The sequence below is a fragment of the Uranotaenia lowii genome, chromosome 3 (genome assembly GCF_029784155.1).
Source record: "Uranotaenia lowii strain MFRU-FL chromosome 3, ASM2978415v1, whole genome shotgun sequence".
NCBI lineage: Eukaryota > Metazoa > Arthropoda > Insecta > Diptera > Culicidae > Uranotaenia > Uranotaenia lowii.
The window spans coordinates 250,128,544-250,142,020 of NC_073693.1; the positions used below are offsets into that span (position 1 = coordinate 250,128,544).

The 13,477-nt window shown below is 39.3% G+C and overlaps 1 protein-coding gene across 1 annotated transcript; it reads right to left on the reverse strand.

Moving 5' to 3' along the window:
* Window positions 1–551: 551 nt before the first annotated feature.
* Window positions 552–9,805, reverse strand: LOC129753279 (transmembrane protease serine 9-like). The gene is made up of 8 exons (XM_055749078.1): window positions 9,497–9,805; window positions 9,082–9,413; window positions 8,818–9,008; window positions 7,741–7,803; window positions 1,491–1,744; window positions 1,199–1,429; window positions 1,027–1,130; window positions 552–964 (listed from the first exon to the last, which is right to left on the reverse strand). The coding sequence occupies exons 1-8, from the start codon at window positions 9,782–9,784 to the stop codon at window positions 772–774; spliced, it is 1,656 nt and encodes a 551-aa protein (XP_055605053.1). The 5' UTR covers window positions 9,785–9,805; the 3' UTR covers window positions 552–771.
* Between the last annotated feature and the right edge of the window lie 3,672 nt (window positions 9,806–13,477).

Below are 13,477 nucleotides of genomic sequence, written 5' to 3' on the forward strand. Positions count from 1 at the left end.
ATGATGAAGAATGGTAGGACGAATCGAGATGCAACAGAGATGAAGAGATGGTGGAATGCTGAGGTCAGCGAATAGGGTGTCCAAACTATGATGAATAGTGTTCGCCGAAAAGTTCGAGATTTCCACCACATCGGAATATTTTTTTTGCTATTTTTCCTTTAAAGTGCAATTTGCATTTTGAGTCACTAACACTTTCATTTCGTTTACATAGCTCCTAGATAGACCCGTATTAATGCGACCAGATTTAAGATGAACTAAGCTTTCGTGGTATGATATGACGAGGAAGAACAAGGGTACATTGTTTGCCCAATTTAGGCCAGTGAAATAAGTTATAACCAATTTTCGGTAATTCAGGTCCAAAGTAGGCTAAACAAGTTGAAAAAAGAAGAAAGAAAAATGAAGGAAAGAAGAAGGACGGAAGAAAGAAAGAAGAAAGAAAAAAGAAAAAAAAGGATGGAGAAAGGAAAAAGGAAAGGCGTTTAGGAAAGTAAGAAAATATGAATCAGAAAAACCGAAGATGAAGAATCTTAAACGGAAAAATAAGTGTAAAGTTGGTAGTAAGAAAGAAGAAGTACATGAAACAAATAATAATAATTTGTTTTCGTTCTTATTGACATAACTTCTGCACTGTGTTATCTAACCTAGAAAATAATCAATTCATATCACAGTAGCTATCAGCTCCCGGGAAACTACGCTGATAAGAGTCGTCAATATTGAATCATTTCTTGTTGGCCATAATTTTTGTTGTTGTCGCTGTCACGGGTACATGATTTACACGCCTGAAACTTGCTTGATGAAGTTCCTAATCGACAACCGCCCCAGGTGTGTGTAAACTGCCGGCATTGGTCCGCCGCAGTTTGTTGATCCCCAAGATACAACGCCAATTTGTCGGCCACCAGAAACCAGCGGGCCGCCACTATCCCCGTTGCATGAATCACGGCCCAACTGACCGGCACAAATCATGCTGGAATGGAAATAAGAGAAAATGTGAGACTTGGAAAGCTCGAATCGCAAATTGCAGCTTACTTATCCGTCACCAGCTCTGTGCCCCACTGCAGTGCACACGTGTCTCTTGCCACAATTGGAACATCTACGGCGTTGAGCCTCGCCGGCAGATAGTCGTCAGTAAGCTGCAAGACGAAAATGCTAATTTATTAGTTTACATTAAGCCGGGTGTCCCACAAGGGAAAGAAAGTACCGTGCGTCCCCATCCAGTGACAATGCTGCGGATGCCTGGCATAGGTTCGTATCCGGCCGGAACAAGTTGAACAGCTTTAACGTGTTCTCCCGCAAAGGGAATTGTCACACGAATCAAGGCCACATCGTTGTCAAACATTGCGGGATTATAATCTGGATGTATGACTATCTGGGCTGCATTGTAAATCTGGCCACCAAATGAGCGGTCGCTGCTTCCGGCCCGAAGTGAAATCTTGCAAAATAATTAGAACAATAATTGAATTGGGCCACCACAAACAATTCGGCAAACTCACGGCTGAAGGATCCCACAGAGGATAGACACAGTGAGCTGCCGTCAGTGCCCAGCTCCGGGAGATTACGGATGCACCGCATATATGGTTGCCCAGAGATCTCAGCGACAGCTGATATGGAAAACTGCTTACGTCCACCTGGTGACCACCGATGATTTTGCCTAATCCCGCCACATTTTTACTTCGGTCTGCATCGACCAGTTTAGCCGCTTTCGGTATCATCTGCAACACTTTCCAAACATCCTCACCAAGAATCTCTGCAGAAAAAGTACAAATCCTTCAGATAGACCTTCTAGGATAATCGAAAACATCACAAAAAAACGACAACGGCCAAAGTCAGTACCTGCCCTAGCAGCACAAACCGCAAAAACCACAAAAACAAATACCGTTGCTGGTCTCATCGTTCGACTTTCTTACCGAAAGACCAATAACAACTTCAATGATCAACAGAACTGGAGCTATCTTCTTTTTATACTAGGTAGTAGGGAACTAGTTGCCAACATCGGACTCATCATTGATAGGGAAAACACAATCGACCCGAGCGAGAGGCATCAATGAAATTTGGTTCACTTCCGAAATGGAAGGGGCCATCATACATGTCGAAAACTCCCGGAATCACTCCATCATTGTCAATCGTACTTCGCACGACGGATGTTAGTTGTTCGGTTTATCTTGAGGGGAAAAAAGTGACAGAGGTGCACGCTGAATGCATCGAACTGCTCGCATTGGTAGCACTAGTTTACGGTTGTTGATATAAAATTAATAACAGCAAGGTTAACTTATCAGTAGGGTTACTTTTAAAATTGGCGATAACAAACCATCATTGATTATCGCTGCAGATGAACTTATCACAGCTACTGTTTCATATCGTTATCAAGTTTGCAATTGTGGGTTTTGATGAGTACACATTCAAGTCTTCTAAGAATTAAATTATTTTTAAGAGGGTAAATGTTCTTTAACATCACTTGTACGTTGTGAACGAGGAACCACTCCATCACGAATTTTTTTAACAGAATGATTTAAAACAGATCAGACCAAATGTGTTGCATGTTAAATTTGAGTTATCAAGCACTCCTGCACTTAGGTTCAAGGGTTAACATTTGAAAATACGCAAAAATCCATTTAACCTTCATCTATATGTTTTTCCTGGTACCACCATTGGGCGTTATCTGGCTACCAAGATACTGGAAACACTCCGCTTTCTCAACATGTTGCCCAGTTACCACGAAATTTGAACGATTTTCTGTGTTGATTTCCATCGAATTGGTCTTTCCGACATTGATTTTGAGACCTGCTGGCTTGGAGCTTCCGGTGAGGTCGTCGAGTTTGCTCTGCTTGTCTGCTTGTTGTCTTTGGGCAAGCAAAACAAAATCGTCTGCCAGGTCAAGGTCGTTTAGCTGCTCTATTGTTGAAGGATTCCACCGCAATCCTCGGTTTGGTTCAAACATCAACAGTCGATCGATCCTGTCAGGATCTCATCCATTACGATGGAAAAAAGTAGCGGTGATAAAATACATCCTTGTCTCACTCCAGCAGTTACCGGGATTGGATTGGACAGAAAACCATCGTGCAAGACTTTGCACGAAATGCGTCGTACTGTGCTTCGACGAGATGAACTAGTTTCTCTGAAACCCCTTGTCGTCTAAGAGCAGCCCAGGTGTTTTCGTGGTTTAGCCGTACAAATGCTTTTTTCGAAATCAACGAACACCAGCAGATGAGAGTCCTGGAATTCGTTGATTTGATCCAGTATTATTCGTAGCGTTGTGATGTGGACCACACATGATCGTTCAGATCGGAATCCAGCTTCCTTTGAGGGTTGTACAGATCAACGTTACGCCTCGCCAGTTACCGCGCTCTGTCAGGTCTCTTTTCTTCGGGACCTTTACAAGGATATCCTGCATCCAGTCGGCCGGGTATGTTGCAGTATCCCAAATGTCAGCAAAAAGACGGTGCAACATCGACTTTCAGCATTTCAGCAGTGATGCAATCGATGCCAGGCGCTTTGTTGGATTTCTTGGCTTAGATTGCCGCTTGTATTTCAGCCAGCGAGGGCGCTTCCGAGTTGACGCCATGTATGCGACTTACTGTTGGCGCTTCGAGCTGCGGGTTCTCTTGGCCATCGCTATTCGTGACTCGGAAGAGTTGTTCGAAGTGCTCAGTCCATCGTTTGAGCTGGTCTGTTCGATCGGTCAATAAATGACCTGCTCAGTCTTTTAGCGGCATTCTTACAGTAGTCCTTGCACCACTGAGGCGGTAATGAGGTAATTCAGGACATCCGTTGAATTTTTCTTATCTGGCACTTCCGGTAGGCATGATATTTATCAAGTCCCTGGAGACATTTCCCTTCCCTAAACTTTGGAAAACTGCTGCAATTACTCCCATTCACAAATTTGGGAATGTACGTCTCGTAGAGAATTACCGGGGTATCTCTATATTGAATTGCTTGGCAAAGGTTTTCAAACTCTTGGTCTTCAACGTAATGAGCACTGTTTCTTCACACATTATAGCAGAATGTCAGCACGGTTTTCGCAAAAAGAGATCAACGTTATCAAATGTTTTTTTTTCTTTTGGGAGTCCTCGTTGATGTTGTTCAGTGATGTTTAGAAGAAAAGATTTGCCTAATTTTTAACGTTTCGGTTTAGTGTTTATTTCAACCCTCTTCAGAAACTATTTTATAATATAAAATGAGGAGAAAAAATTTGTTTAATAACTATAGCCTAGTTAATAATATAACGTGAAAGTACAAAAGTAAAAACACCCACAAGAAAGCTATTTTTCCGCCTGCTAAGGTCGTTGCTTAAATTGGAAAGGAAGTCAAGTCTATTGCTGCTGCTGCTGCTGCTTGTTGTCGTCGGGACGTCGATTTATCAAAGTTTTTGGAATCTCTCGTTCTCTCTCCTCTCTGAGTTTGGTCCATAGTCCGTTGTAGGCGTTGGAAACTCCCTTCGTATCAATCTGGAGACTAACCGCTTGGTTCCCCCTCAGTTTGTTGTGCAGTTTTTCCGCAATCAACCTATGCGACTTGTGGCTGATCTTCTTTTTAGGATTTGGGTTTTCGCAGTTTATTTGTTTTTCACTCGTATGCTGTTTTCATGTTGTTTGGTCCTTTGTAGTCGCCAGGGAAAGTGATGTAGATGTGATCTTTGAGGAATTTAACAACGCGCATAAAACCCTCAAATTCACACTTGAAAAGGAGGAACAACAAACCATTCGCTTCCTGGACATGATTTTATCGAAACAACATGATCAAATTATCAAAACATGGTTCACGAAACAACCGGACGGACTATACTTGGACTTCAACTCGGAGAACCCGTTTACGCACAAACAAAACCCGAATGTCGCTTTGACATTTCATTTTCGGGATATTATTTTCCGTTTGAGCCATCACAATGGTGCGTCGGGTCAGTGACAGCATTGTACTAAAACGCAAAACTTGTTCTAAACAGCAGCGTTTTCCAGCGTCGACGTTTTTGTTTTGAAAAAAATCAAAATTCTAGCGCGTCAGCAGGGCTTTAAATATTCCTTTTTTATGTTTTCTGTCAAAGTTTGACACAAATATACTGAAAAATAAAATTATCGTCATTTTTCTCCCTGATTGTACAAACTTGATGAATAACATCGTTGATGTTCATTTCACTCATAAAAAAATATTTTACATAATGATGAAATCATAAATAATTGACTAAAACCAAAAAAAAATCGTCCATTTATTTTTTTTTTCTTCCATTATCATTCCATTATCTGCCATTTATCATAATGATTCGGTTTTCTAACTCCTATCGTTTCTCGAAAAATTGAATTAAACCTTGGTGCCGAGTTTAATTTTCATAATTTTCACAAAAACCTTTTCTGTGGATGCTGTATTGCAGTAACAACGATTATTTTTGTGTTCGGGTATCTAAACTATTTCGGTAATCGTTCTGGTATGATTCTGTTTGGGGTATAATTAAGTGTTACAAATCTTTAGTTTTCAGAACAAAAACTTTCAATTGTTTCCATACGAAAAATGGAAAAATTGATTTCCAGGCTACGCAGATGCTACGCTGAACGAAGGCAGAAGGCAGTTGAAAATAATTTTTGTATGGAAACACGTAAAACACATCAAATATATGCTTGTTGTGTTCAAATATAAGCGCGTGGAGACAAATGACAATAACACCAATTTGTTGCACTTAGTTCAAGCTTCAACGTGGTTCATTAGTTTTAAAAATTCACTGGCACGTTTTTGCAATAAACGCTCGTGAAGTTGAGTAAAAATAAAACTTAAAGTTGCAATAAGTTGGCTAGGAAACGTCGTAGAATGTTGAAATCTTGTGCAAAACGTGTGATTTGAATGTCCCAACAAATGTTCAGAACATCTTATTCATGTAAATCCTTATCTAACTATAGTTAAGTATAAAAAAACTAACTTGTAAATAACTTTCATACTAAAACCTTTATAACTCTGCCCTGAAAAGAGTTTTGATGTGTTCAACAAAGTTTCATCAAAACAAACTTTTGGTTGCTATGTTTCTTGACGCTGTATTGTGATGCAAAAATCGTCGTTTGCGTCGCGTCAGCGTTTTAGTACTCAACGACGGCATTGACAGTTGACGCGACGCGACGTCTGACGTGGTATAGGGCTTTTGCTACACACACATACAAGAGGTCTGTTGGGCACACATTAGAGGTTTTTATATGCGAAAAAAGCAAAATTCCATCAAAATGTTGGTTTTCCCTTAAATGAATGTTCAATTAATCTCAAAAACATTCATAAAGTATATTTCGGATCATTTGCTAACAAGTGGAAACGATTCAGTAAGTATTTTATTGGATATCAGTGCGGAACCAAGCAAACTAAAATGAAAAACAAGCCAACCATCATTGTAAAGCAAATTAGACGGTTCCCCGGATCCTTTGCTCACGTATTGGGGTCTTTCATATAAATATTTAGAACCAGGAAGATTAAATTAAGATTTTCGTCACGAAACTGATTAAGAAACTTGAGCAATATCTGTCCTGCTTCCACTAAAAACGCTCGTATCCTGTATAAAGTCTTCATTTTCCTTAAAGAACCTCACCTAAAATTAGAAAAAAAAAATCACAAACAAGTCAAAAAATATTCTAGCTTTTGAAAAATGTGTCGTACATAAGAAACTTTTCAATAGTTTTCATAAATTCTTCAAAAAATATCTCTCTTTCGTCGATTTATTTTCATTTCACATGGGGCTGTCAGATTTGTTTGCCCAACGGCTCACTAATACTAATGCACTGTGCAAAACCCCTATTGTGTGGCAGCCTTAACATTCTTACGTTCACCAGAAGCAGGGTTGAGATTACCCATATCTACACAGCTGATAGCGTCTCTCTTGAAAAAGTTGAATCTATTAGGGATCTTGGAGTGAATATGGATAAATCTCTGACATTCAAAGAGCACTGTTCTGGGATTTCCGGTAAGGAACACCAAAGGATTCAGTGATACTTACCACTCTTATTATCTCTCATTATACTGATCACTCGTTCGCAGCGGTTTGGAGTACAATATCCACCCAGCTAACATGAAATCGTAATAGAAATGATAATCCAAATCGAATATTTAGACATTTTCAATAACCATCGTAAAGAAGTTGGTATTGAGTGATTTTCTATCATTTATTTACGACAAGCTTTGCTCAAAATAAGTTGGATCGGATAGCAGTTTAGTAAATTCGTAAATATGTCTCCAAATAGTTAAGAATACGCTAATTCGACATTTACGATTTGAGTGAACTGATTTACGATAAATGGGCGATCCTTCCTTCTTTCTTCCTTTGACCGGTTCGTGAACAGAAAATCTTACATAAAGAGCTATATCGCAAATCATTTTAACTGATGAGTTGGCATCGTGGTAAGATACCGGACAGACAACTCGGAGGCTGGGGTTCAAATCTCGGTCCGGGAATTTTTTTTTGTTTTATTCAAATTACTTCAAATCGTATATTTTGCTTTTTGTAGGGAAATCGAATCGTTAAATCTTGTCATTGTAGATATATCGCCTCCACTTTTATAGCTATATGCTATTTTTGTTAGTTTAATACAATCTTTTCATCTGGTATATTCTTTTGATTAATTCTGTTGTTCCTGCGATATACCCTCTTAAATGTTTGCTGGGCAATTATGGGCACCAAATTCAACTAACGGGCTGAAACTACTTGAGTAAGTCCAGAAGCGGTTCCTGCGATACGCGCTTCCAAATTTACCATGGAATGAACCTCAACGACTTCCCTCCTACCATGACCGATTTGGAATCCTGAACATCGAACCAATCGGTTCACGTGCTGTGCTGCTTCGTCGTCTGTTTATATTCGACATCATATCCGGGAATATAGATAGTGCCAGTCTCATCTAAATGATGAAGCATGAACACCAAGACACCAAGAAGGCTCCTTCTCCATTTTCGGCTGATGCAAATGTGGTCAATTTGATTTTTAGTTCGGCCATCTCGGGATACCCAAGTGACCTTACGTGCTGGTCGATGGGGGAAGAGCGATCCACCGATCACCATGTTGTTGTTGCCACAAAATTCTACAAACAGCTCTCCGTTTTCGTTCATCTGTCCTAGACCATGGCGCCCCATGATGCACTCAAGGTCCTGATTGTCGGAGCATGAATGTTACCCTTCGGATTTCTTTTCTACCACGCTGTTCAGTTGACTGTAAAACTGCTCTTTCTCCTGCAAATCTGCAACGTCAGTTGGCGCATAACACTGAACCACTGTAAGGTTTATAACCCGTGTTCTGAATCTGGCTACGATTATTCTTTCGTTTATCGGTTCCCATCTTATGAGGCCCGCATGGGCCTGCGGGCTTAACAGTTTAGCCAACGGGCTTTGCTCAGTCCCAGAATTTCTAGCTTAAGACGGCTACCTTCTGCAGCAAGTTACGCCAGCTTGCCTCTTTGGGCAAAGGTTAGAACGTTCCAAGCTCCAATTCGTGTCCGTGTTTTCGTACTAAAGTTCCAGACAGACCGACGAGAGCCGATGCTCTCATCAGCTAATGATTTCAATCTTCCAACCAAGTTAGCAAAAGAGTGACCTCTAACTGAGTAAATATCCAATAGATTCTTCCAGTACACTGAGTTCACTAATGTTATAAAGTATCAAGTGTACATGTGTAAATTTTGCACTGAAAAATGAAAGAAACTCGAAAGTCGGGAACACAGTTGAGTCGATCCTTACAAGGCTATGCAATATTTGAATAAATCTGAAAGCACCCTTCAGCCTCTCAAAATCGAAGTTGTGATATGGTTCATGATCAAAGTAACAAACTTCATGATTGCGAAAAGCGTTTGATTATTCAGTCATTCGTTTATACTCCGGTGTGCTGGGAAATGAAGCTACGAACTCCAGCGTTTCCGATGTTAGCGTACACTCCTGGCAGTGGACCTCCGCAAGCAGTTGCGCCCCAGGACACAATACCGAACTGGCGTCCTCCAGTCACCAATGGGCCACCGCTGTCTCCGTTGCAGGAATCGCGTCCGGGCTCACCAGCGCAGACCATACTATATTTAACAGGAAAGAAGGATATTGGGTTAGTACTTCTGTTAAATCACCTAAGCATCTCAGTTGACTTACGAGGCATGGATGATTCCACCCCACTGGTTGTTGCAGGTAGCCTGAGCAACGACTGGAATATCAACGGCACGTAGATTGACCGGCAGAGTTCCTCCCTGTTGCATGAGACCCCATCCAGATACGATACTGCGAGTTCCGGCAGCGAATCCGGTTCCAGATGGCACCAGAGTGATGGGCGCAATGTTAGCTCCAACGAAAGAAGTGGTGATACGGATCACGCAAACGTCGTTGTGCAGGTTGTTGTTGTTGTATTGAGGGTGGTTGATGATCTGAGCAGCTTGGAAGATGACTCCTCCAGTCAAACGGCTAGCGCTACCTCCACGGAAAGTGATCTAGAACAACAAGTTGCATATGTACCTCAGTTTGAGAGTCTATCCTTTTCTCAAATATCACTCAACTGTCTAGGAATACTTACAGCATTGACATTGGGCATTGGGAAGGTGCAGTGAGCAGCCGACAGAGCCCAGTTAGCAGAAATGACCGAAGCACCGCAGATGTGGTTTCCATTCGAGCGCAGAGACAGCTGATACGGGAACTGAGCAATGCTCACTTCATGTCCACCGACAATGCGTCCCTCGTATTCCGGGGCCACGAAATCCTTCAGACCCTCAGGAAGGATTCGGTTCTTCTCCAACCACAAGTCCTCGGCGATTCCGGCATATGCCGAAACGGCGCACAGAGCCAAAACGATAAAAGCCTTCATTGTCACTGCTAACTCAACTGAAGCATTACGTTAGCCACCTTCAGTTTTTATAGGGGAAATTACCTGATAACACCTCACAGTCTTGTTAATCTAACCGTCAGCCGGTACCACTGTTTTAGGACTTCTGAATTCCCAAACTGCTGTTCTACGTCAATCGATAACGATCAATGGCAGATATTTGTGTACAAGATTAAATAAAAACAATCCCAGCCCCAAAAATAAAAAGGTTCCTTCCAATGTAATCACGCTTAATCTTCACGCTTTATTAGATTGTAGAAAATACAGGAAAGTTTTCCGCGCGGAAGGAAATTATCAATCAATTAATGTATTTTTCGGTTAGGGAGGTGGTGAAATGTATATGTTGCATAAAAATTTGATTGAATTACCCTCGGAACTTTGCCCAATTGACGAGGTAATTAGGATTCTCACAAAATGCAGTGGAAAAACTTATCATTTTCAAGACGTTCATCATCAACGGATTATTTTGTGATTAAAATTTGCCAATGATTCTATGTTAAGTTGGATGAAATTCTTAATTCAAGAATATCTACATTGAATTTCTTCCACGTTCATATATGAAAAATAAGTCTCAGCCCATCCAATAAAGCGAAAAGGGGATATGAAAGTTAATTCAGTTACAGTTGAGCGGAAAAAGTAGCAGATCGAGTTCATTACAGTGACCCTTATTTCTCAACTTTCTTAAATATTCCCCAATTTTAATCCAATAATGATAAAACAATACTGGAAAAATTAAAACTCTTCGGATAAGTTTAAGACAATCCTCGAAGACCTTAAAATTTGTATGGAACATTCTATGGAAAAATTAGAAAACTTTCACAGTGGTAGCGGATATCGAATTCACTTCACATAATCATCAAAAAATTAAGAGTTCAGTGAAACGTCTTATCCGTGTATCTTTTACTGTATATAGTTTTATACTTTGATTATCGTTTATTCCATATTTTCTTGATGTACCTATCCAGGCTTGCCCATAAATCCAATAAAAATTTCGATAGAGGTCAAATTTTTTCCGGGTTTATCCAAATTATTTGCTAAATCAAATAAGAAATGCAAATTATTCTTTGAAAAGATTTAGATTTTATATTCAAAAACGATTTCGAAATGCTCAATCCTTGAATACGATTTTAACACTGTTGCTGTGATTTAATGAAAACTTTGAATTTAAAGTTATTTTCTTTCATTTTTCTCTTATATTTTTTTGTCCAAGGTTTTGTTCAGTTTTGCCATTTTTGACGATTTCAAAAATCTTCCGGAATTGCCGACTGTGTAGTGAAAAGTATGGTATGCTTAAGGTAAAGGTCATCGTTCCTTTTACAACTATTTTGAAGATATCTTGCTAAAATTCGACTTTCATCTTATTCGATATCAAATAAGAAATACCAAATTGTTTAGCACCTGTTCCGACGTGTTTTGTCCACGATTTTACAGGAGCCCATTCTCTTTGGTGATAAACGCCATACACTCTAAACTCAGCCTCTATGCCAATCATGAGTAATCAATATCATACCGCTTTTGGCGTAAGAAAAGAACGCGACTGGGGATGATTCTATTTGCGATCGCCGGCATTAACTTCCCAGCGCAACCGCATTGCGCATGACTGAAAGAATCAAAACAAAAACGTTTTCTCGCCCCTCCCTATCCCATCACAAGACGAAGGAGGATGAACATAAAAACCGGCCAACAACCACCGGCCAAGCTGCCCGGATTTCAATGGAAATCCATTCCCTATTCCGTTTTCTTCACAGGACAAAGGACTACCTTGAAAGGAGCCCAAATGCCTGGAAGCCACCGTTATGCGTTTTTTTTTTGTGGTTAATCGATAGCAGAAAGCCTGTGACAAATATCCCTCGTCCTCCATCCGGTTCAGAAAGTACAGTGGTTAAGATGTCGGATTGACAAGACGATATAAAAATGGAGTTGTGAGTTCGATTTTCACTTCCTCACGGCGCTGTATTTTTTTGCCGTTGTTTCTGGGATGAATTATCATTTGGCCGAACACCATTATTCGGTACATCTCTATTCGTGAACAGTTTTTTCCTTTTCAACAAGACACTGTTTTTCATAATTTTTATCGTTACAGATTTTTTTTAATAGATCAAAAAAGCCCTTAAAATATGGAAATAACTTCAACGGGTATGTACATAAATAACAAAACAAAATTGTATAAGTTTCCAATGACATGACATAAATAGTTTTTGAATTCATTCTCGAAAACAATATTAAATATTCTTACCAATCACTTAAATATTCTTGGAACACTCTAAACATTTCAAAATAATTCAATAGTTAAAGCTCAGAAGTGAATAAGTCTAACCCTTAAAGAAAGTTGCAGATATTTTCGTAAGATTTTAATTTCTCATAGATACATATACCCATACAAAATGTATGGAAAAATAAAAACAGTAAAAACTGCAACTTTTATCGCTTGTCGTTTTCCAGAAAGTTGTTCCTGGACTTAACCCTCTACTGCATAAGTACGAGCCCATAAGTTTCCTCGCGATTTTTCACATTGTTTAGCCTAATTCAGTTCTGTTAAAAAAAATTATTCAAAGCTCAAAACAATCAATTAACAAATATAAAATCCAAGAATTTAAAAAAAAAAACTTATCTAATTTCTTAAATTGATCAATAAAATCTATTGAAAAAACAACTTTGTTTTTTATCATAAATTGCCTAGTTAGAGGTCAATAACGTTGTTTACGTTGGCGAATATTTTTTTCTCAACGTATTTATAGTCCATGCAGGAGAGGGTTAATATTTTTACTTCAATTAAGACAAGCTATGTTTTCCAAAATGTTGGTCTGAAAATATATAAGGTACTAGCTGATCCCATACGAACTCCGTTTCGCTTTCAATTTAGAATATGTCATGAACAGTTTGAATGAAGTTCAATTTACAGGCATTTTTCAGATGCCATTCCGAATGTTTTTTAAGCAATAATTACAAAAGTTTGAACACGTTATATGTACGTTCACTTTATTTTTGTCGTATGCTACTAAATTTGAAATCAGGAATCAATTGACTGTGCCAAAAAACCCAAGTATATGAATTTTCGTCTCGATGCGATACATACTCATGTAATTATTGCAAAGCAAATTTGACAGTTTGTCGTTTAATACAAATATTGGAATCAAAAATAAATTGACCGTCCCAACCCCAATAAACCATGTATAAATTTCGACTCGATCGTTGCAGATGAGTGGCCTCTTTTACGAATTTTGATGTCTAAGATCGATTGACCTTTCTTCAAAACTCCCGTGCGCAATATTTCAAACCAATCCACTGCATAATAACGTAAATATCGCAAAAAAAAACAGTGAATAGTTAATATGGTCCGCTTTGGCCGACCCCTGACCCAAAATTGGACAATTGAAATCAATGTCCTTAATAACTTCTACGTGCAAATTTTCATCTCCATCCGATGTATAATAACGTCAATATCATAAAAAAAACTGAAAAGGTAATATGGATGACCCCTTTTGTCGGTCCCTTACACAACATTTGATAACTGAAATTGTTTGCACATCATTCAAAATTCGCGTGTACCAATTTTCATCTGAATCCGATGTATAATCACGTCAATACCGCAAAAATAGCGAACAGTTAATATGGACGACCCCTTCGAATTGCCCCTAATACAAAATTTGATACCGGCAATCGATTGCGTGTCCC